We start from the raw sequence: 26,242 nt of genomic DNA, 5'->3' as shown, positions 1-26,242 counted from the left end.
GACCAGAGTTAGACTGTTTTGTGCTGTTCTTCTCAAAGCCATGCTTAATCTTTGTAATATAATCTTTGTAAATTAAACTTTTATAATTCCTTTTTAGATGCTCCATTACTGAGTCTTTGATGATACATTTTAGAATTGTGGCAAAAATCAAACCCAAACTCCCTCATATCTACAGACTCCAACTCTTACCTTTTTTGAAAACTGGACAGCTTTTCCTTCTATAGCATCTCTTCCAGTTCCTATAATCTTTCAACCATCATTAACTGAGATTCAGCAATTGCACTGCTAGATCTTTTCATCCGCTGGATGTGGTTCAGCTGACTCTGTGTCTTAAAGAGAAGCCAGATGTCCTCTTGCTGTCATTCTATTTGAGGGTTTCAGCTCTCTATTAGCCATTTTTGTTTTGTTTTTCATCTAAAGATTATTGTTCTTTCCAGAAAAAAAGGAGACCAAAATTTGAGTAGGTTAGCCTAGTTGGCACAGGAGATAGAGCATTGAGTGGGGAGTCAGGAAGACCTGAGTTCAAATTTGACCTCAGACACTATGTGACCCTGGGCAAGTTGCTTGACCGCTCCATGCCTCAGTTTCCTTAATTGTGAAATTAGTCTCATAGTAGCACCTACCTCCCAGGGTTGTTTCGAGGACCAGATGAAATAATATTTGTGAAAAGTTTAACACAATACCTGGTGCATAGTAGGCGCTTAATAAATGCTTGTTTCTTTCCCCACCCCATTATCAGTTATCATCATCCTATTAATGTCAAGCAACAGGCATATCTTTCTTTGATCTTCCTTTTTTTCCCAACATAATTTAAAAGCAAACAAACAACTATTTGTTGTCCTTAACTTTCCTTACCATTCTCAGGCAATGCTGAGTTTTAGCATTCCTGACTTCATTCTTGTAGGGCAATGCTGTGCTTTTATATTTATCCTCCAGAACCTGCCTTTGCATCCATCTTATATAAACATCTTCAGTCAGTTAAGCAATTAGTAAATACCTATTAATCACCAACTGTGTGCCAGGCCCTTGTGCTATGGTCTGGGGTTCTAAATACAGTGAATAAAACAGTGAAGGAAGGGATCAGAAAGACAATGAATCTTAAACGTAATGATGCCAAGTTTACTAGATTTATAGCTTTTAGCTGTTGCTAGAGATTTAATGAAGGTAGGACTATGGGAAAAACTACTGGTCATAAATCAGTTCCCACTGGATAGCATCAATAATGTCCTCATCAAATATGAAAACTCATACTATTCTGCCAAAGGACTGGCTGATTGATGGACTTCCTGCAATCTGTAACTAAGCATTTTCTATACTTATAAATCTTTAGGATTCTACTTTTTGGGATAACTCTAACTTTCATTTGGCTTGATATTGAGATTAATTGAATTAATGACTTGATACAATAACAGTGACAAATTTTGATACTAAAAGTAAGAGCAAAGGGGAATTCTAGAACTGAGATTCCTGAGTCATTCTATAGGAGGAAGGAGAATTACTTCATTTTTAACCAGTACAGTAAAATGTTCCTGGGGTTCCCCCCTCCTTCTGCTTTTCCTATTGATTCATGGTATATTATTCTAGAGTTGAGTTTTTTTCTAATATTTCCACTTCTGCAGCTGAAAAACAAGCTTTAAAGGTTTACTTGCATCTAGGATGAACATCTATTATAGTCTGTGTCCACTAGAACATGGTCAGAGTAAGATAACATCATGGGATACTCAGTGGTCAGTAAGGAACCTCCCAGATCATGGAATCTAATTGTCTCATTTTACAGTTGAGCAAACTGATACCCAGTGAGATTAGTAAGTGATTTGTCTATGATGAAACAACTAGAAAGTGGCAGAGCCAGAGGAACAAGTTGGACAATTTGGAAGGAGGCACTAGCTTTTTTTTTTCTTTAATTTGCTATATAGCTATTTGAAAATTAGCATTAGATTGAAGTAAAAGGACCCACTGAAGATTAAATTGTTTATGGACCACTCCAAAGTATCTATTTTAACAATTCAACAAAATACTAAATGCTTGCTATGTGTCAAGCAGTGTACTAGACGTAAGAAACCCAAAGATGATCAATTCAACAATACTTACCTTCAGGGAGCTTATGATCTAAAGTGTTTATTGACTGTCTCCTATGTATCAAACACTGCTGCATGCTGTGAAGATACAAAATAAACATTGACTATAATCATATATATATGTATATATGTCTATATGCAGATGTGTATGCACACAAAAAAATTAAGAGCAAGACAATAAATAAAATGATGCGGTAAAACTAAATGATCCTTAGGTCCTTTCAAACTCTAAAAGAAATTGTAAAGTCAAATGATCATTGTTGTTTGGTCTTTTCCAACTCTTTGTGATCCCATTTGGGGTTTTCTTGGCAAAAATACTGGAGTGGTTTGCTATTCCATCTCCAGCTCATTTTACAGGTGAGGAAACAGAAACAAACAGGGTTCGGTGACTTTCTTGGTTAAGGATACAAAGCTAGTAAGTATCTGAGGCTGGATTTGAACTCAGAAGGATGGGGTCTTCTTGACTCCAGGCCTTGCACTCTATTCTCTGGGCCACCTAGCTTCCCAGTCAAATAATAGCTTATAGTAATGGAGAAAGCCTGATAAAAGTGCAGAGAATTCAGAATTCCATGTGGACTGAAATAGCTGGGGTAGAGGTAAACTTAAGGTAAACTTTGAAGGGTGGAAGGAGGTCGGATTTAGACATCTGGAGAAAGAGCACATTACTTGGAGGAATAAAAGAGAATAAAATCATAGATATGAAAATGAGCAAGCCTGTAGGAAGGTGTTTATGCACAGCCCTGGGAGCATGCTACAATGCAGCCTTGCAACAGCTTGGTGCCTTGGAGGCTCTCCTCCCATGAGGTCAGGACACCTCCCATTATGAAAGACTTCTGATAGACCTTTCTTGAACTCCAAACACTATGTCAGGTTATTAGCATTTCTTTTACTTAACCTACCACTTCCCCCACAGAAGCATTTTTGATGATGATGATAATTATAATCTTCATTAACTTCATATCTTTGGGAAAAGATGAGAAGCATTTTATACTGATTAGGTGACTTGGCAAGGGTCAAGTACAGCTGGTCAGTAACAGAACTGAGTCAGTTAAGGTTGCCAGCCCTCAGTCGTCTGAGGTGGACACGAGGGCACACTGTTGATAAGGTCCTAGCAGAAATGGAAGAATATTTCTTGGTCAGATGATAGTCCCTTGCTTCTTCTTCCATGTCATTTTTGTGTTCAATAAGTTATTTCAAGGCAGCTAGGTGGTGCACCGGATAGAGCACTAGTGCAGGAGTCAGGAAGACCTGAGTTCAAATCTCACCTCAGACACTTGACACTCACTAGCTGTGTGACCTTGAGCAAGTCACTTAACCCCAATTGCGTCATCCTGGGTCATCTCCAGTCATCCTGATGAACATCTGGTCACTGGATTCAGTTGGCTTTAGAGGAGAAGTGATGCTGGTGACCTCAAAAAAAAAAGCCCTCTCTCAAAAAAAAAAAAAGAGCCACAAAGTCAAGTGCAAGTCATGTCATTATTTCTCTGATGGCATGGTCTTCTTCAGCAAAGAAGGACGAACACACACACACACACACACACACACACACACACAAGTTATTTCAAAGTTCTAACCTTTAAAGAACAGTGACATTTGTATAACACTACAAAATTCTTTCTCTTCTCCCTCTCTCTCTCTCTCTCCATCCATCCATCCATCCCTGCCCCCATTTTGCAGATGAGGAAGTTAAAACTTAGAGACATTAAATGACTTGCCCATCAAGCTAGGAAGTTCTGATGATCTTTCCACTATGTTGTGCTGCTTCTCAAGTCATAATAAAGCAATAGTGACAATAATGCCTAATATTGACATAGAATTGCAGACTCTCAATGTTCGTTGCACAGCTTATCTGATGACTTTGTTGTAGGTGCTATTTTTAGCCCAGTTTTATAGGTGAGGAAACAGAGGCCGGAAGAAGGTAAATGGCTCATGTAGGGTTACAAAGGGAGATGTGGGCTTCAGACTTGGGTTTTCTGGACTCCAGGTCTAGAAATGACCATCGAAGTGGCTTTATTAACAGAAAATATCAGCCTTTCTGAATTGGGAGTGCTTCTCAAAAGCAAACAGATCAGAACTGAGGCAGAGATTTCAGCCTAAGTAGTTTCTTGATTCCAGATTCTTTGGCTTCTCCAGCAAGGCCTACAACAGCTTTAAATACCATCATTTGCTCCCACCCTTTGAACAGATGTAGAGAGGCCTGCTCAACGCTGGTGTGGAGGAGGGGAAAGGAAAGGGGAAGCGAACAAGTGGCTTTTTCTCATGGGCAGTGATGGTCCTTTAGGCCTCTGAGAAATAGCCCTGATATGTTTGGAATGAAATATTATCTGATCACCTCAACCGGAAGATTTATGCTGTGTGTGGTGGCAAAGATCCTCAGAGCAAACATGAGGGCAAAAGGAGAGGACTGTAAATTCACAAGAAAGAACTAGAGAAGGTCTAGATTGTAATCAGTTTCAAAAGTAGATACAAACAGCCAGCATTTACCTGAATGGAATGTGATTCTTTCTGTTTCTGTCTCTCTGCCTCTCTTCATCTCTGACTCCATCTCTGTCTCTCTGTCTTTGACTGTCTCTCTGTGTCTTTCTCTGTCTCTGTCTCTCTGTTTCTGACTCTATCTATCTCCCTGTCTCTCTGGCTCTGGCTCTGGCTCTCTCTGGCTCTCTGGCTCTGGCTCTGGGTCTCTCTCTCTCTCTCTCTCTCTCTCTCTCTCTTTCTCTCTCTCTCTCTCTCTCGTCTCTCTCTGTCTCTCTCCCTCCCTCCCTCCTTCCCTCCCTCCTTCCCCCCCCCCTTCTTAAACTCTATCACCAAAAAAGGAGCCAGGTTTAAGTTTTCAGTGTAGCCCATGACCTGTTTTATATCCACTGAGCCATTTTAATTATCAGCCAAAGGGTTTATAGCACAGAACAGGAAGTCTGTTGTGGCCAAGGCAGTTTCTAGTGGTCAGAAAGCATCCAGTTCTCAGAAAAGCAATTCTTTGCAATCTTATTAACACCGTTCACAAATATCTGCTGGCTTAACCCTTTCCTGCCTCAATTTCTGAGAAGTATTTTAAGTCTCAAAAACTGAGCAAATGTGGCCCTGATTCCTGAGATGAGGTCTCCCTTTGAGCTGAAGCAGACGCTGCTGCACCTGCTTACACGGAAAGGTAGAAGCCTTTGCGTTATTCATGCCTTTAGTTTAGGCTCCTTTGTGTTCTGGGCAAGATAATTAAATGCCCGGCAGTTTCATGTGCACAGTAAAAGAATGGCCTTCAACACACAGATGTGTGGGTGTACCTCCATTCTGTGACTGTTAATCTGTTAGGAACTCAACCATATTTGATAAGTACTAATCATTCTGAAACAGACATGGCCACTGCACATGTAAGGAGGCAGCTGCACAGAAAGGAGGATGTGGTCTGCAGCTCCCAAATTGAAGAGATGCCTGTTGAATGGGAACAACCTTTGCATGCAACTTACTGACAGGCTCATGGCCTCAGGAGCCAGAGACTTCTACAAGAATCAGATAGTGGGAGAAAGAAGGAAGGGTTTTGAAGCAAATGAAACAAGCTTTTTCCATTGGTGCACTCCCCTCTATTGTACTTTGTCTTCTGAAGGTGTGTTCTTTGAAAAGTCATAAATCCACATTATTGCTGAATAGGAAACTTAATTTTTAACTACAATAGCACATACCTGACCTGAAATCAGATATCTGGGAAATGCATCCATTTAAGAGATAGACCCCTACAAAAGGCTTCTTAAGAGTACAAAGAGATCTCATTGAGTTCATGCACCTAAGCCCATGCATTTTTCTTTTTAGGAGAGTTCCCCAGATTCAGATAGAGACTATTTACTCTTATTTTGCATACAATTTTAACACTCCTGTGTATCTACTTCCCAAGACCATAATAGTTAAGATGTAGTGAACTAGAAAAGAAACAGGAGCTGTTATTGGTGACACACTGAGGGGCAGTGAAAAGTGGCAGCTGATAGCCTGACATGACAAAAATATTATAGATAGCAAATTTAAAGCTATCACTGTGGTACAGTTTAGAATTATAACTGTTATTTATTAGGAGGTTATCAAAAAGATCAGATGATATTCTATTCACTCTATTTAGGAAATATATGATATATTTTAGGAACATTTCTACCCAAAGTGCTTATTTTTTAAATTGCTACTTAAATGAATAAGCCTTCAACTATCTAGAACCTGAGTCTTCTGAACATCTGAGGTTTTATCTGTACTTATCTCTCTACCCTCCCCCATCTTTTAGTAGTAGAGAAGCTCCTTGCATCTTTCTCAAGAATAGGAAATTTTTCTAACATAGCAGAAAGCAAGAAAGTATGTGTCTTTGTGTATATGTACAGGTATATATATATATATATATATATATATATATATATATATATATATATATATATGTGTGTGTGTGTGTGTGTGTGTGTGTATAATGTGTGTGTATATATAAAAGTATGTCTATATTATGCATGTATGCATATATATACACATATAAGCATGATGTGTGTATATGTGTATATGTATACACGTGCATATACACATAAACATGTGTGGATATATTTGTATATATGTATTGTATACACACACATACAACTCAACTGTTATTCGTCTTAACCAGGGGACAAAGCCTAGATAACAGAAATTTTCACTGAATCCAAAAATCATGTATTAGACATTATTTAAGACTCCATCCCCATGAAAACATTGAATAGAATTATCTGACAAAAAAAAAAGCAAAATTCTCTGCCCTGAGTTTTCTCATCATGTATTTCCTGTGTGTGTGTTCATCCTTCGTTGCCAAAGAAGACCATGCCATCAGGGAAATAATGACATGACTTGCCCTTGACTTTATTTTGAGTGAGGGAGGGCTGTGCAGGTCACCAGTCTCACTTCTCCTCCAGAGCCATCTGAATCCAGTGACCAGATATTCATCAGGATGCCTGGAGATGACCCAGGTTGAGGCAATTGGGGTTAAGTGACTTGCCCAAGGTCACACAGCTAGTGAGTGTCAAGTGTCTGAGGTGAGATTTGAACTCAGGTCCTCCTGACTCCTGCACTGGTGCTCTATCCACGGCACCACCTAGCTGCCCCTATGTATTTCCTGTACATCCTTCATGAAGGAGGAAAAGTATAAAGGCTAAAAAAGTATAAAGTCAAAAAGGGAGGATAATTTAAAATCTGAAAAAGAAACCCCAAATCACAGAGAACTCACTCCATTGTGCTTTGTGTAGGAAGAAGATGTCAAGAAGCATTCACACATATTCAAATTGGGCTGATGGGTGTCCTATGATTTTTTCTGGCCCTCTGAAACTTTAACTACTGGTCACTGATTACTAGCTCCCCCTGAGTTCTATTCACTTTCTAAGGCAGCTTCACTCCAAATGGCACCATGATACCTTGCTACTTCTCCTCCCATCAAGCAATATTTGTGTAACATTGCTTCTAAAGCAGTTTCTTCATTTTTTCTTTCTATGTCACTGAAAACTTAAAGGCCCTGCCGTAGTCCTTTATCCCCCATGACATACTTATTTCCAAAGAATTACAACAAGGAATAATAACAAAAGATGAGGATTAAGTGTCACACTCCATAAAAGGATTAATGCAGTACCACTTCTTTCTCCAAATCTCTTGTATCCATCTCCTTCGCCAGTACTTAGCTACTTTCATAAAGGAGTCCATGAAGTCTTTTTTTTATTTTAAAAAGGATCCCTGTAAAAAAGTGGGAAACAGACTCAGGTCAGTAAAATTATATTTGAACCACTTTTTAGGAATCATAGGAGCCTACACTTAGAGCTTAAAGTGATCTTAGAACTCATCAAGTTCAACCTTCTCATTTTACAGACAAGACAGTGACTTAGACCAAGGTCACACAGACTGCAGTCAACTTTCTCTCTCTCTCAGAATGAATTCCAGTGTAAGGAATATGCTGCCCATGGAAGGTGTTTATCCACATGGGATGTACTGACTGTTTAGACAGACTGCTCAAGGGAAGGCATTGACAGCTATCTCAGGATTCTTACTCACCCCTCTGCAAGGGAGACTATAATTCTTGGCTATAGAGGAGCAAGAGAATAGTCCATAATTATGACTGCTTTCTCTGTTCCACTCTGAGAAAGAGGTACCAGACTACAATTAGATTCATCTGGTTGAGGGGGCATGATTTTTAGGTTCAGATATTTCTAATTTCCCTGGTTGCTATCACTTAAAGGGGACGGAGGATAGGTGTTAGCTTAAACTCTCCAGTTTGACTCCTTCCTACCAAATGCTAGTTATATAAAAGATCATTGAAAATAGTGACTAATGAGTTCACCAATTTATCCAAGAAAATAGCAAAATCAGAAAAGATATACATATTAGAATGTGCTAGAAAATACAAAATGAATGATCTTTTTAGACAGGAGTGAGGTGAAATCACACTCAAACAAGAAAGGGGCCACTATCTCACCCAAGGGGAAACTCCCCAAAATTTCTAAGGAAGCAAGCTAGAAATCAGGGACATGTTGAAGAGCCACTTTCTTCTAAAAGTCTGCAGTAGACTCTCTTCGCTTCTGTTCTGAAGAGATTCTGGAACCACATGAGTCTTGAAGAAGAAATGAAAAATGTCTCATTTCCAAAGTTCTCATACCAGCTCTGTTCATCATGTAGTCACATGAGATTGTGTTAGACTTCCCTCTACCAGTTAAGAGAGTTTTATGCAAAATGCTCCAGACTTGACTGGAAACTCAGGTTACATTAGAAAAACCTGTCATGAATAGTAAGGTTAAACAAATTTCATCAGAGGGTGGTGTCTGATCAAGAAAAAAGATATGAGCTAGTGATGTAACCAAACTGAGATTTCACTGATGAACAACCCATCTCCCTCATTACTACCCAAATTTGAGCTCATTATCTTTTTCCATTTGCCAAAGATATGAAGACAATTGAAGGAAAAAAGGCTCCTAGCATGTTGGGTGGACGCCTGGTAAATTTATAGAAAAATGTGAAGAAGAAGAAGAAGAAGAAGAAGAAGAAGAAGAAGAAGAAGAAGAAGAAGAAGAAGGAGGAGGAGGAGGAGGAGGAGGAGGAGGAGGAGGAGGAGGAGGAGGAGGAGGAGGAGGAGGAGGAGGAGGAGGAGGAGGAGGAGGAGGAGAAGACATTAATTATACTTATAAGACAATAATTTTATGCAAAATTGTATAAATAATGCTCATTATTTTATTTTTATAATTTCTATTTTAAATTAAATAGTTAAATATTTAAAATTAAATATTAAAATATTATAAATGTATGTAATCTGTATATTACATATCATATGTCTATTATAACCTCACATAGCTTATATAAATTCAATGTTTATATCCTAATTTAATACACTTATAATTTATTTTATTAGTAATAATCATCATCATAATAACAATATATCACTTTCGGGTTTGCAAAGCACTTTAAAAATATCTCATTCCATCTTCACATTAATCCTAGGAGGTAACTGCTCTTGTTAATCTCATTTAATAGATGAGGAAAATGAGGCAGGTAGCTTAAATGACTAGTCCAGGATAACACAGGTAGAAAGTGTCTGCGGTCAAATTTGAACTCAGCTCTTCCTGACTCCAACTCCAGCACTTTTTAATTCTTTAATGTTGTTATGCTTACGTTTAACCCATTTCGTGTTAGGAGGAAGATAGATCTTCTTTCTTATTTTTGTGGTCAATTATCTTAATATCTTATTGTTTTCTGTTTTAGACAGCCACAATTTCTTGGGATATCCAAACGCTGTATTCAACTGTACCAGAAGATGCTGAACGCAAAGCGGAAAATTTGTTTGTGAAAGAGGTAACTATGAAGTGGTTGGCTGTCCTCTGATTTAGAAAACTTTTACCTAACTCTGTTCTCTGTACAATTTGTCACCTATTTAGTGCTCTTTTCATATTAGATAGGAACTTCCAAATGGTGTGATTTCCTGTTGCTTTTGAAGAAGTTATCCTTTAGGCTGTCTCATATCAAAGTCACATTTAGAATTATGTAATATAAATTTTATATAATTTTATTTTATATAAATTTATTTAATATAAATTTTATGTAATTTACATTTATTTTATATAAATTTATATTCATATAACAAATTATATAATATATAAAATTACAGTTCTGTTTATTTATATCATATCCTCTTATTTGGGCTTTCTTCATTTACTGGTAATATTTTTCCTAGCAAACATTTTTTCAGCCTAACTCAAAGTCTCAGTCTGGAGAAATATTAAAATGTTCACATTTGGAAAAGGGGGTGAGGGCAGAGTCATGTAAGCCAAGTGATTGTAATTGATTCACCTCTCAAGGTCTCACTTTCCTTATGTGCAAAATATGGTTAAATTCGATATCTCTGAGGCCCCTTCCAGCTGTAAATCAATGGTTCCATAAGCTCACAAATTTGGCCCTTTTTTGGCAATATGATAGATCACAGGATCATAGATTTTAAAGTGGAAAAAATATGAGAGATCATCTAATCCAGCCCCATCATTTCTGAGGTGAGAAAGCTGGAGAGAGATTAGGGGACTTACTTACTCAAGGTCATATGGAGATAGGAAGAAAACTAGGATCGGAAATCCTAGGAATAGGATAAGAAAAACAGGTCCTCTACTTCCGAATTCAGTGCTCCATTTTCTGTGCTACAGAATAAATATAGTCCAAATTATGGAAAAGTTAAAATAATAAAGTATCCTTAAGAAAAATAGTTTATTACTTTCAAGTAGCAGCATGAACTAATGGGAGAGGGCTTCCATGCCCCTTTCTAATGAATAAGATCCATTTGTGAGTAGCATCCATTTTTATGTAATTAATATACATTTTCTCTCTTAAAAGATCTTATTTTCTTAACTTAAATTTTTCTCCATAAGTACATAGACATGTATGACATATATTTGAATAAATTCAATTCAGTTCACCATATACAAAATATTTAAAGTTTGAATTTAAATTATAATAAATATATTAATTTTAAAGATTAAAATTTTATCTGTTTAAAATTATTTAATTCAATTATACATTGAATATGTTTCAAATATTCCAATTTTAATATGCTGAATACATATATAATTTCCCCATAATTATAAACTCATGTTAAAATTACAGGAAATTTTAAATATGTTTCTAGAATGCATTCAAAATTATATATTTGTACATTATTTTTGCTTTTCAAAACAGTCTACCCTAAGGCAAATTTGACACAACTGACTCCTCTCACCATGTCTATAACTGAACTTTCCCCTGTGTTTCCCCTAAACCTCAAGTCTTCCAATAGGTAGTGCCCATTTCTTTCCAAAGCACCACTTTCCTTTAATAATCTGCCAGTGTTATTCTTAACACCTTACTCTTTCTTGCACTGCAGATCCAATCACTTACCCACTCTTGCCTTTTCTACCTTCACAACATCATACACATACAACCTCTTCTCTTTACTCACATAGCTGCCACTTTTATTCAGGTCCTAATTATTCCCTATATTATTGCAATTGCCTTCTAATCATTCTTTCTGCTTCAAGTCCAGTTGATCCTACACACCACTGCCAAAGTAATTTTCCTTAAGCATAATCTGACCACATCTCTGCCATACCTAACCAATTCAAGTAGTTTCCTTTTGTTTTGGGGATAAAATATAAAGTCCTCTATTTAGTATTCGAAGCCCTATCTATACAACCTGTATTTCTGGCTCCATTGGACATTACTACTACCTTCCTACAATCTGAAATCCAGCTAAACTGGCTTTCTCTCTATTCCTCACACAACACTCCATGGCTCATTGTTGTCCACTCCCCACGCCTGGCATGCACTCCATCCTTATTTCTACCTCTTAAGAGTCGCTCTTCCTTAGACAGGATTATCAACGTGAATCCTTTCCTTATCTGACCCCAACTGCTACATTGTTGCTGTTCAGTCATTTCAGCTATGTCCAAATCTTTATGACCCCATTTGGTGTTTTCTTGTCAGAGATACTAGAGTGGTTTGCCATTTCTTTCTCCAGATTCTTTTACAGATCAGGAAACTGAGGCAAACAGGGACACACAGCTAGTAAGTGTCTGAGGCTAGATTGGAACTAATGTCTTCCTGACTCCAGGCCCAGCACTCTATCCACTGTGCCACCTAAAACTACCTTGTATTAGGCTATTTTGTATGTTCCGTTTATTAACTTTAATATTCATTCTGTGTATATTTTCTATGTACTTATCTCCTTCATTAGAACATAAGCTCATTGTAAATATAAATTATTTCATTCTTTGTACTTATATTCCCACACATTACCTTATATTACCTGACACATAGTTAGCATTTAATAAGTGATTGACGTTTGATTGGTTGGCTGAATTAGTATAGTCTGAATTTACTTATTCAATTCCATTCATGAGAACTCTCTGCTACCTATGTACAACCTGCCAGACCTTCAGTACTAAAGTACTTATCAGTGTAAAGTTTATATTCTCCAAATCACATATAATCAAAGATAGTTTTCTCTCTAGTTTACCGTCACCATTTTGTGTATTTGTGCATATGTTGTTTAAGAAGATCTAAAGCCATGGATTTTATTACCCATCTAATAATGTTACCTGAGGGCCACCCATAGAGGAGGACACAAGGAAGTCACCTCAATACTCCACTATTCAGACCTGCCCTGCTGTGACTTGGAAAAGTCTCATTTGACTCTCTTGTCCTCCCTCTTGGCAAAACATTCAGCTTTGCAGTAGTTAAAAAGCCATCTTAGAAATACTAGTCCTGAAGTCCATGCAACTTGAGTTTTTAACAGGATGACTTGAGGTGCATCAGTGAGGGAGAGATGATAGTGCCCTCCTCACAGTTGCTGGTTCTTACCTGCTTCTTACTTCAAATGTCTAACCATACTTGATGGTGGTAACATTATAAAAATCAGTAATTGTTAAGAATATTAAATAGTGATGAGTCTGGAAGCAAGCCCAAATAGAAGCTTCCTAACTATGTTCCCCACAAGTCAAAATTCAAGAATTGTTTCATTTGTGTCTTTATATCCCAGTGCTTGGATCAAGGGTGGGGAACCTGTGACCTGAAGGCCACATATGACCCTCTACGTCCTCAAGTGTGGCCCCTTGATTGAATCCAAACTTCGCAGAACAAATCTCCATAATAAAAGGACTTGTTCTATAAAACTTGAACTCAGTCAAAAGGCCATACCTGAGGACCTAGAAAGCTACATGTGGCCTCAAGGCCACAGGTTCCCCAGCCCTGCAGCCTTGACCATAGCAGATACTTAATGAATTGAATGAATTAATGAAAACTTATCTCCATCCTTTTAGCATTTCTGCTTAACCTAAGAGTAAGAAAGTCAAGATTCCATCTTATCCTATTGATAAAAATGTCCCATGAGACAGAATCAAAAGCTCTTGCTCATTTTGTTTCACTCTTATCTATTAGCCATGTCACTCAAGTAGAAAGACATGCAACTGATCTAACATGAGCCTTCTTAAACAGGTTTTCTGGATTACACCTGGAACCTTGTCACTTTCTTATAAATATTTTGTAATTCATTTTCCTCTCCTTTCTGTTTGGGAAAATATATGCTTTGTTTGAATCTTTCTTTAGTCTAGGCTCAAGTGCTTGACTGTCATCATAAGTGCTGGCCACTATGATTTTCAGACTGGACTTGACATTTTTTAAGAGGAATTCATTTCATTCAAAGCCATTTTATCTCCAACAGATTCTTTAAAAATGTATACCAGAAAATTGTCTATTTTCACATTTTCAGCATGTTTCCTATCCTCTCTTAGCTTTGCTATTTATGGGCATACAGTCTTCCCTACGAGGTTTTTAACTTCTTATTGAATAAATCAACAAGAATTATTGTGTTTCCTGTGTACCAGACAGTGGTTTAGATGCTGGGTATAGAAAGAAGAAAATGAAATTTCCTGTCCTTAAGGAGCTTATATTCTAATGGAAGAGAAAACTTGCAAATATATAGGTTTATTCAGAACATTACCTTGGAGAGGAGAAGGGATTAGGAAGGCCTTAGGAAGCATTTGAACTGAGTCTTAAGGCAAATTTAATAAATTCTTGCTGAATGAATGAACAAAAAAAAAAAAACCTCTAGCCATCCTTTAGGCATTGGTGCCTAACAAAACAGTAGAATGGTCAAGATTCCATCTTCTTACCTTATTGATAAAAATGCCCCATGAGAAAAATCAACAACTCTTTCTTATTTTGTTTCATTCTTATCTATTACTCATGCCACTCTTGAATAGGAAGATATTAAATCCATCTTAGGGATAGAGGTGATGAAGAGAATGCATTCCAGAAATTGAGGGGGGCAGCCAGTGCAAAGATAGAGATGAAACATGGACCCTTTCACCATCAAAAAACAGTTCAATTATGGGGTCCCTAAGGGACTAAGCTTGGCCATCTTCAGTGGCTCTGATTCAGTTAAGACTTTGAGGATGTCTATAAAAGCATCTCCAAATGTTCTAATGAATCCTGGTACTTACCTTGTACTTTTCAGTATACTCTAGATTTCTCCCCAAAATGGCCTAATTCCCAACTCTCCTAATATCCCAAACCTGGCCTAATTCAAATTTACTGTAGTCTGGGGAATATCAAATCTCCTGGGTTTCAGGGTGTAGCACCATTACATTTAGCAGACTTTTATTAGACCACCTTTCATAAGATCATAAATCTAGAATTAAGAGAAATCTTGTCTAACTCTCTCATTTTACTGATGAGGGAACTGCGACCCAGGGAGATTTAGTGACTCGCCATGGTCCCAACAGATAACAAGTGGCAAGATTGAGATTTGAACTCAGGTCTTCTGACTCCAAATCCCATGCTCTATCTATTGTACTTTGCTCTTTTCTTGTGTCAGATGAGTGTGAGGAGTCTACATGGGACTTAACACAAGGCAGAAGAGGAATTAGGAGTATGATTGCTAGTTAGCAAAAAGGCACAAATTTGATTTTAACAATTTCAGCCTTTTCAACTATTCCCCTCTTTTAGTGCCTGAGTTTCTTATCAGCAGTGATGAATACTCTGATTTCCATACCAATGTTGTTTTCTTATTAATTGGAATTTAAAAAAAAACCTTTCCCCCCCCATTCTATCTATTATCATTAAATGCTCCCCTATATGCCCATCAGTTAAGTAGAAGGCATAAGCACTTTCATGTGACTATTTTATTACTCTTAGCATACTTCAAAAATTAATATTAGTTTCTCCAGTGAAATATTGTACTGCTCCAAACTTGTACTTTTCCCAGAATGATCTAGTCAACACAAAATCTGATTCATCCTCTTTATCATCTATTTTGTTTAAGAAAATGACATTGAAAATTATGAAAGTGAAGGAGGCCAAGGATTTATCAACCAGCAGAAAGCAACAAATATTTATTAAGTTCCTACTTTGTGTAAAGTTTGTGCTGTGCTAGGAGCAGGGAAAATATACAAATGAGAAACAGGTGCTTAAAATTTCATGGGACAGTGGAGGCACACCGATAGGTATGACACAGAGATAAATAAAAGCAAGCAATGCTGAGAGCAAAAGAAAAAGGAATTTGAGTTGGGAAAGATCAGGTATAACTGATGTGATTAGGAAAGGGCATGGAAAGGTGTCATGATAGAGATCGCAGCAAGTGAAGATGAGCAAAGAAGGCTTTCTAGGTATAGGAAGTAGTCAACTCAGTGAATATTAGGGGATGGAGGGAAAAAGGAGAGTGAAAAGGCCATGATATTTCAAATTTAGGCAGTTACTAAGAGGGTATTGCCATCAGCAAAAATAAAGAAGTTGGGGAAGAGGCAAGGTTTAGAAGAGAGAATTATGAGGTCCATGTTAGACGTGTCGAGTTTGAAAGACAAGCAGAAATGTTTAGCAGAAATTTGAAAATGAAAGAATAGAACTTATGGAAGATATTGGCTCTGAATATATAAAATGGGGAATCATCTCCATGAAGGAGGTAATTAAATTGATGGGAATAAATGAGATCACCAAGAAGAGGAGTAGAGGTAAAGAAAAAAAAGAGGACCAGTGACAGATCCTTAGGAAGTAAATGTATTAAGGAATTGGGAGAAGATTGATCAAGTGCCAGAAGGTCCTGATTATAGAGAAAAGCTGAACATCCCCAACTTTTTTCAGCCACATTTCATGTGACATGGTCTCCAGACCACTCCCTGTCCCAGTTGCTGAAATATATTTCACTTTGCCAATGTCCTTCTTCAGATGCTGGTCCTGGTACAGAAGCAAACATGTTAACCTTTCTACTTTCGTTTTGCATCATTAACTTTAGATTTTTTTCTGTGGTAGGGAAAGTGAATGCAGACACTGTCTAACAGCCCTTTAGAAATGAGAAATAGGAAGTGCTGTCATTATCCGGAGCTCATAAATGGTATAAAATTAACATCTACAAAACATCCCCATGTGTATTTTTTATTTGTTTTTTTTTCTATATTGAGACAGTATCACCTCCTCCCCTGGGGTAAAATCAAAGGGACCTATAAATAGGTCACATACTTCATACACAGGGTTTGTGCAGCAAAATCTTGATTCTAATATACACCAAGGGAATATAGAAGGCAGGAAGCCCCAACTCTCTAATTAAAACTGAACCCTTGGTTTGGTTTCACTTAGCAAATCAACATGAGGAAGCAGAGAATCTTGTGTATTGAATCCTTAAAGATAGAACCACTATGCCTGGGGATCACTAAGGCTGAATTAAGCCCCTCCCAACAAAATACTTGTCCTGTAATAAAATAGCAAATGACTATTCTCCCCAGTCACCATGGTTCCTCTGAAGTTCCTGAAATGCATATTGCAACAGTAGATAGAGCATGGGACTAGAAGTCTAGAAGATCTAAGTTCAAATCTTGCCTCAGATACTTCCTATCCCTTCTGGTCCTTAGTTTCCTCATCTATGAGATGAGGATAATAATAGCACTTACCTCACAGGATTGTTCTGAGGATCAGATGAAATAGTATATGTAAAGAGCTTTGCCAACCTTAAACTGCTATAAAATGTCATTAAAATGCTTTGCAAATCATAAAGTGCTATAAAATGATATTATTACTACTGTGGTTGTTTAATCAGCCATTTGAAGCATAAGGTAAAGAGAAAGCTACAAATAGATAACGAATTGAATTCTGCCGTTGTCCCACCACTTTCAGGGAATTCGGTGGCATCTGAAAGCATTGAAAGGATGAGAGTGCAGTGACTGTACTGTGTCTCCTGTATGGACTCAAGTGAGGTCAAGTTTGATGCAATATGGCCCAATGGAAAGTATGTTTTGAATCATGTCCCAGTTTCATATCCTGGTTCTGCCAGTTGGTATTTGTGTGACCTTTGGACAAGCCATTTAATGCTTCTAGACCTTTACTTCCTCCTTTTCTAAAATAAAGAGTTTGGATTCTGTGTCCTCAGTGGTCCGTTCAGGTCATAAATATGAAAGAGGGGTTCAATTCATTCTGCCTAGCCCTCAAAGGCAGAATTAGAATCAAGTCATGGCAGTTTCAAAGAGGCAGATTTCTACTTCTTTTAAAGAAAAAAATATCCTACCAGAGCTATGGCAAGTATAGAGGTCTGCCTAAGGAAGCTGTGGGCTCCCCTTCACTAAGGCTTTCAAACCGTAGCTCCATGACCACATTTTAGAGAAGTGTAGGTACAGGCTAGACCAGATGACCTTGGAGGTCCCTTCAAAGTCTTTGATTCTGACTCATTAAATCATTTCATCCTGAAGGGAGGTAGATTAAAGGGATGAGGAAATGAGATGGAACCAAGAAGGCAGGAATCCTGGGCCAAACTAACCACCCTAAAATAACAAGGACTAGTCAGCAGGCAGGCATCAACCAGAAACAGGCCAGACAGAGTGATTAGTTTTAGATCTTTGTATCATGAGGCACAAGCCAATGGTAGGAAGACAACAGCCAACTAAATCAAGAATTAATCAGCAACTATTTTTTAAGTACCTACTCTTTTCCAGGCACCATAGTAGGTGCTGAGGAGACAAGGAAAGAGAATGAGACTAGTATCCAGATTGAATCAGGAGCTTTAAGGGGGCAGCCTATTCCTGTAGACTCACGTTCAGCCACTGCTTGTAGGTCAGGGAGGAAGCATCTGGAGGTAAGTTAGAGGACTCTTCCAAGCTAGAAATTATGTAATCCTTCTTGACCATGTATACTATGTCATCCCTCCAATCAGCAGGGAAATTGTGTGGGAGTTTTGGAAATCTAATACCGTCAATCAGTCAATCAATGGATAAACAAGCATTTATTAGTGCCTACAAAGTAACAGGTGCTGTTCTCAGTAAAAATTGACAGCTAAAGCCCTAATTGAGGGTGTAGAAGAACAGAGAGGGAGGGGGAAGCCAGCAGCTTCCTCTTACGTTACTATCACCCAGTTTTAAATTCTTAAGTGAAAGAAGTGAGCACAGAGTCCAAAGTATAAATGAAGCTATGCCTTGACAACTTTCCTGTTTGTAGGGGATCTGACTTCTGTGTTACAGTAGGAGTTCTTAACCTTTTTATGTGTATGTGTGTCATGGAATACCTGGAGAGTCTGATAAAACCAGTGGACCCCTTCTCAGAACACTATTTTTTAAAAATAAGTTTTTATTGAGGTCTTTTTTTTATGATAGCATAGTTTTCCCCAATATCCCTCCTCCTCCAGCTTGCAAAGAACTATCCCATATAACAATTTGTATTTTTAAAAGCAAAAATAGAAAGAAAAAAATCAGTATAGCTATTCAATACATCAAAAAAGTCTGAAAATATGTACAATGCATGTATGTGTTTGTCCTTCATTGACCAAAGAAGACCATGCCATCAGAGAAATAATGACATGACTTGCACTTGACTTTGTTTTGACTGAGGGAGGGCTGTACAGATCACCAGCCTCACTTCTCCTCCAGAGCCATCTGAATCCAGTGACCAGACATTCATCAGGATGACTGGAGATGACCCAGGATGAGGCAATTGGGGTTAAGTGACTTGCCCAAGGTCACACAGCTAGTGAGTGTCAAGTGTCTGAGGTGAGATTTGAACTCAAGTCCTCCTGACTCCTGCACTGGTGCTCTATCCCCTGCGACACTTGTGGACCTCCCATATCTGCAAAGGAGTGGAATGGAGATGTGTTCTCATATCTTTTCTTTGGAGTCATACTCATTCCTTATGACTTTACAACAGAATAGTCCATATTGGAGGGATTGTGGGAAGATAGGCACACACACACACACACACACACACACAATTGTTGGGCCTGTGAATAAGTACAATCATTTTGGAAAGCTATTTGCAATTATGCAAATAAAATAACTAAAATGTCCATTTCCTTTCCCCTAGAAATCCCATTACTAGGTTTATACCCCCAGAAGAGTGATATGACTGTCTAGATCTATCAATTATTCAGTCAACAAGCATTTATTAAGCATTTACTGTATGTAGGTACTGATGAAACAAATCCAAAAATGGAACAGTTATTATACTTAGGAAGTTTACAGCCTACTGTGGGAAATAGCATATATGTGTTTTAAATCTATGTTAAATACATGCAAAAAAAAATATAACTTATCAGGGCTGAGTATAACAGCTGAGGAATCAGGAAAGGCCTGTTGGAGGAGGAACACTTGAATTCACCTTTGAAAGAAGAGAAAAAGAGGTAATAAGAGACTACATAGCTAAGTAGATGCAAGATGGGATGTCATGTGTGAAGAACAGCAGAGCTGGCATGGGTAGACTAAAGGAAAGCAGGGCAGTGAGGCAGCACCATGTATCCGCTGATGAGTACCAAGCTGGAATCAGGAAGACTCATCTTCCTGAGTTCTAATTTGGCTTCAGACACTTACTTAACTCTGTTTGCCTCAGTTCCTCATCTGTCAAATGAGCTGGAGAAGGAAATGGCAAAGCTCTCCAGTATTTATTTCTACCAAGAAAATCTCAGATGGGAGTAATAAGAGTTGGACTTAACCCTCTTGCCTGCCTCAGTTTCCTCATTTGTAAAATGACCTGGAGAAGGAAACGGCAAACCACTCCAGTATCTTTGCCAAGATAACCTCAAATGGGGTTATGCAGAGTCAGATGTGACTGAAAAATGACCAAATAACAACAAAGAAGGGTAAAATGTTATAAGGCAGGGAAGGTAGGATGGATAATGGTTCTGAAAGCCTTTAAATGCCTAGAAAGGTGCTCATACTTAACCCTGAAGGTAATAGGGAGCCATGGAGTTTACTGAAAAGAGGAGTAGGATTGTCAGACTTTAGGGATTTGGTAACTGTGTGGAGGGTCAACTGAGGCAGAAAGAATCCCTGGAGGGTGATTTTTATGAAGGAATATCTAGATGAAAAATATAATTTGAATTCTAATGGGCTAAGTTCTACCAAAGGATTCTTGCATCTATTTCCTGTTGGTTAATAATAATAATCCCCTTACACATATCCCAGGAAATAATTAATCATCAAGATTATAATAGCTGTCTCTTTCTCTGGCGTATTCCATTACGTGATTAGAATGATTATCTCAATATTATCATCACTGATATATCTTTGCAATAATTTTGAGTATTTGTATTACTACGTTATCCAGATTTTCTTAACTTAATGCATCTCCGCCTTGTACATTTACTCACTACCAGACACCAAATGTGTTTCTTAACACTGAGAAATAGCCCATCATTTAACCGTGTAAGGTCTAAACACATTGAAGTGAGTGGCAGATGGAATTGACCAGAAGTCTTTTATGTTTTGTTTTATTTTACATGCTTGATATTATCTCTTTAAGGTGTCTGAATGAGCTCCTTGTGATTGGATGTGGATTCATCTTGTCTTATGGAAACCCAAGGAGTGTCTGTAATTTTTGCAATGTAATCCATTAAGCCAGCATTCTGTGTTACTTTAAGCAGTTTATTGCACACATAAAAATAAAGAAGACTTCCTGTTCAGGGCTCCTACTACCAAGTGATCAGATCTCATCTTTATAAAAAAAAACAAAAAACAAACCAAAAAAAGCACCACGAGAATACTGAAGAAATTGGAACACGGACTTTTTATAAAGGCTTCCTTTTTTTTACATAGATCCAACAGTAGAGGAATCAAGTACAAAATTTGGGTGTGGGGGTGGGGCTAATTGTGTTCATTTTGTACTGATGCTGACATTCTTGATGAGGCCAAAAAAAGGGATCCTATGCAGGCATGGATTTCCTTTAGCCCAGATGCACAGAAAACTGGTTTGGCCAAAACTCAGACAACAGAAACTCCCATTCAGTATTGTTCCTTCCCTATACAACTCCTAGCCCATAAAAGAAGCCTGGCATACACATTACCAATTCAGAATCCTGGCATATTTTCCACAGACTTAACACTATCTCTGTCCTTGCTTGAGAAAATGCTTTCCCAGGTGATGTGTGTGTGTATGTGTTTCTTGCTAAAAGATTTTTTTCATAAAACCTCCTAATTTGGGGGTAAATCCATTCTTTGATGTTTCAAATATTTTTTTGTTTTGCTTATGTTATATTAAAAATGAAACTTGACTATAAATCTAAAGATTTTTATTTTTAAAGTATGTGTATTTTTAGAATTAGATAATGATTTATTGATGGTCATGGGATCATTAAATTAAGAGCTAGGTGGAATCTCAGTAGCCATCTAGTTCATTTTACAGATGAGGAAACTGAACCTTGGAGAAGTTAAATGACTTGCCCAAGATCACACAGGTAGGACAGATCAGAGCTAGGATTGGAAACCAGGTCCTAGAACTTCCAATCCAACATCCAAATTTTTTTCTGCTTGGAGAATGTTTATATGTTACAAGAGTATAAATGGTCCCACATTAGAAGTATTGTTCAAATGGAAGTCTGCATCTCATTTTCTTTCTTTCCAATTCATATTAGAATAAAATGTACCTGGGAAGAATGGATAAGAAAGTTGAAAAGAAAACCCTTGCATCTGTTTTTGTTATTAGAACTGGGGAAAGCTTTCAATGTGATCCATTAATTCCACCCCTATCCCCACCATGCTATTCCACACACACCCACTCCTCAAATGAATAGTTAAACCTCCAGACTTGAAGCCCTGCATGGTTTCTAAATCGGCTTTCTCTTCTCTATAGCGAAAACAGTTGTACAATGTTTGGCAGTGAGTGAATGAAAACACAGATGTACAAGCCAGAGACTTGTGAAGTGTAGGAATGAGGAAAACCCTTCTTCAGTTTGAACCAAAGAACTTAATCACAATGAATTGTAAGCCCAATGTGATTCCATAAATGAGGAAGGAGGCTCTGAGGATTATCAGTATGTCTCAGCTCACTCAGTTATTCAACTACTCTGAAAAATTCTTCATGGAATCTAGCCAAGAAATTGACTGGAGGGTCAGGGGTGGGGGGATATTCCTAGGTCAGACTCAGACATGACTGAAGGTGGTTGAATTTCAATGAAGCTCATAGTGGCTCAGAGGGCTTCAGAAGTTAATGTGTAGAAAGCTGAATTGCATTTCAGTCGAAATCTGGTTATAATGAAGATTTTTTTAATGGCAACTTAAATCACTGTTCTAAAGGAGGAAAATAAAACAAACCAGTTTCCATTTCAGCTTTGAATTCCCAGATGAGTCATTATAAAGTTATTACCTTAAAAAGTCTAAGTCTGATGCCTCCGAGACATATAAATAACCCTTGGTTCCTGAAGGTTTTAAAGAGGCTACAAATTCTGATAGGTCCTTCCAAAATAAAAAGTCTTCGGGTATAGACCTTACAGGGGGTTGATATGTTTATTTTCTCAGGACCAGACTGAACAGACTCATGGCTTGATACGCTTAGGTCATAGAACTTTTTTAAGACAGTCTTCCCAAACTTAAGGGGGTTGTGATCTCATATAGATCGCCTACGCCAAAAAAATTTCAGATCCTTAAGATAACTACCTTTTTTTTTTTAAGAGAGGAGAACCATTTAATACTGCGCCCTTAAAGTCATTAAACTCTACATACCTTTTTGACCCAAGTCTACCACTACCAGAGATAGAGATGCTGAGGGACAGATGGAGTCTGGGCAGGGGGAGGAATAAATATTTATATAGCACATAACGGATGCTAGATACTGTGCTAAGAGCTTTACTAATATTATCTCATTTGATTTTCATAACAACCCTGTGAGGTAGGTACTATTATTATAACCATTTTACAGTTGAGGAAACTGAGGTAAAGAGGACATAAGTGACTTGCACAGGGTGACACAACCAACAAGTGTCTGAGGTTGGATCTCATCTCAGCCCCTCCTGACTCCAGTCCAGTGCTCTATCCGTTGCATCACCAGCTGCCTGAGAGGAAGAGGCGGAAGGAAAAAGGGGAGAAAAAAGGGAAGGGGAGAAAAGAAAAGAAGAGAGATGGAAAAGAAGGAAGGAAGGAGAGAAGAAAAAAGGGAGACAGGAAGGGAGGAAGGAATGGGGGAGGAAGAAAGATTAAAACAGTTTTTAAATGTGGGCTAGCTTTAAAAGGAAAGAGCAAGCTTTACATAATACAGATTTGCAGTTTCATATGTAAGCCTCTTTTCTGTTCTACTTTGTATGTGGAAATCTTCATTTTATTTGGTGCTTTAATTTTTGAATTTTTTTATATAAGTTCTTGTTTTGAATGATAAAAAAAAATAAATGATTACTGGCAATGAGTCTCTTTACGTCTGATCGGGCTAATCCTTGGACAACAGACAGAGGGACCATTACTAGAACAATACTCAAAGGCTTTCCAGATTATTTTTGAACTGTCAGAAATAAAGTTTCACTGGAATAACCTTGGAGAGCCTAAGAGTACCTCAATTTTATCTTTATAATATATTTGACCTATGGCCCCTTTTCTCTTGCAACACTGCCTCCACTCTAGTTCAGGCCCTCATTACCTTCCACCTGCTATTGCAGCAGCCTGCTGGAGAGGTCTGCCTGCCTCAAATCTCTCCTCATTTCTGTTTAGCCACTAAAGTCAGTTTCCTAAAGCACAGGTCCAATCATGTTACTCACCTACTCCATAAACTCGAATGGCTCCCTATCACCTCCATAATTAAATACAAAATCCTCTGTTTTGTATTCAAAGCCTTTCATAACCTGTCCATGTTTCCAGTTTTCTTACACCTTAAACCTCCTAACAACAAGGTACTCAGTAGATACAGTGACTCTAGCCTCTGCACTGTTTCTCAAACAAGACACTCCATGACCATCTCTGGGCATTTTTACTGGCTTATCCCGGATGCCTTCAACACTATCTGTCCTCGTCACTGTTTCTTGGCTTCTCTGCTTTCCTTAAAGTCCCAGATAAATTCCTGCCTTCTATAGGAAGACTTTTCCAATGCCCCCTTTAATGCTAGTTCTTTCTCTTTATTAATTATCTCCAATGTATCCTGTTTATATGTTGTTTGCATGTTCTCTCCCCAATTAAACAGTGAACTCCTTGAGATCAGGGACTGTCTTTTCCTTTCTGTGTATTTCTAGTGTTTAGCTTAGCACATTGTTTCATTGCCATTCAGTGATTTTTCAGTTGTGTCCAACTCTTCATGATCCCATTTGGGGATAAAGATATTTGTCATTTCCTTCTCCAACTCTTTTGACAGATGATGAAACCAAGACACACAGGGTTAAGTGATTTGCCCAGAGTCACACAACTAATAAGTGTCTGAGGCCAGATTTGAACATACTGTGCCACCTACCTGCCCAGTTTGGCGCATAGTCGGCACTTAATAATTGTTTATTGACTGACTATACTATGATGAACCAAAGGAATGAAATGTAGTAGATGGAACACTAGACTTAGAGTCAGGAAAAACTGAGTTCAAATTCTGCTGTAGACTTGTTAGCCAAGCAAGTTACTGAACCTCTATCAGTCTCAGTTTTCTTACCCATAAAATGGGCATGATAGCACCTACCTCACAGAGCTGGTGTGATCAAATGAGAATATATCTAAAACACTGATGCCAACTTTAAAGTATTATTGTAAATGTTATCTATTAGTTTTATTATAAAGCATTGGTTTAGGACTTTGTAAAGTCAACAAACAAACAAGCGTATAATGGCAAATTGGAAATCAGCTATGTAGATTTCTCAAACTGTAAGTCATTTCTGATAGAAATATTACCCCCTAAGGACTGGACTATAACTCCTCATGGATTCATCCCAAATGGGAGTCAGCTACCTTATTTGCTTGGAAGCATATCTTACAAACACCTGATGTATGTTTGCTAGTAAACCACTTCAAGTTCATTTGCAACAATTTAAATCTTTGCTCATTCTTGGCTAGGTTTCTCTCTTTGTTACTGTTTAAGTATTAATAAATACCAAGTATCCCTTTCCTTGTAAGATTTTTGGCAACAGAATCTGATACGAAATACACTGTCACTCAGACAAATGATTTCCAGCATATACCCCCAAGGTATAACGAGAAGCTTCTTTTGTCAGATTTATAATATATCGTTTTATTCTCCTATATAATCTACCCCACTAATCCTGCCATCTCTTTATAAAATAACATTAAATAATTCATATTTCTTGATCCTGTCACACAATCTTTCAAACTTTGATTCTTGTAATAATTAATAATCCTTGCCATCAAACTAAGTAACCATAAACTATATCTTTTAGAAAATATGAAAGAACAATTGAAGGATCATTCACCCTTAATGTGTATACTCTCATTTGAAAATAAACCCTTCTAGGATTTTGGTTTGAGGTGGTTGTTTTTTTTAAGTCCTATTAAATTTTCTGCTCTATTCTGAAATGTTCTATTTTTTAAGCTGCTTCCATGGTTATCATCTTTCCTCTTTTCTAAAGGAAAAGTTATGGCATTAAAATATTAAACTGGATAATAAAAGATTCATTCATTCGGCACATATTTATTAAGTGTATATTACATGTAAAGGTTTCTACCATATTCGGTATGTTCTCTTCTAAAAGCTTTGTCTCTCTGGGGGTGAAATTGAAACTCTCAATACTGTTGCCATCTGTATGGAAACTGGAAATGCAAGATTCAGAGGATAGATGCACTATGTTGTACTGCTGGAGTCACAAATTCTGGGTTCAAATCCTGTCTGTGATACTTAAACATAGGTGTGACCTTAGAGAAGTCAATTCTGAGCCTCAGTTTCCTCACTGTTGTTTCTAACTTCACATCTCTGGTATATGACCCCTTCTCTCCAGTCACACAGCTATAGCCCTAGCTTCAATGCTTTATCAC

At 37.7% G+C, this 26,242-nt stretch overlaps 1 protein-coding gene across 5 annotated transcripts in view; it reads left to right on the top strand.

The window, feature by feature from the left end:
- The window catches only part of DOCK10 (dedicator of cytokinesis 10), a 358,984-nt gene that overhangs the window by 168,624 nt on the left and 164,118 nt on the right, over window positions 1–26,242 (top strand). For all 5 annotated transcript variants that reach the window (XM_072617984.1, XM_072617982.1, XM_072617986.1 and 2 more), the window contains exon 3: window positions 9,801–9,890. In XM_072617984.1, the coding sequence (XP_072474085.1) occupies window positions 9,801–9,890 (90 nt within the window). The remainder of the gene's footprint in view (window positions 1–9,800; window positions 9,891–26,242) is intronic.

Source organism: Notamacropus eugenii, chromosome 6 (assembly GCF_028372415.1).
Source record: "Notamacropus eugenii isolate mMacEug1 chromosome 6, mMacEug1.pri_v2, whole genome shotgun sequence".
NCBI lineage: Eukaryota > Metazoa > Chordata > Mammalia > Diprotodontia > Macropodidae > Notamacropus > Notamacropus eugenii.
The sequence above is the reverse complement of the archived record's forward strand: the minus strand, read 5'-3'. Positions and strand labels throughout refer to the sequence as shown.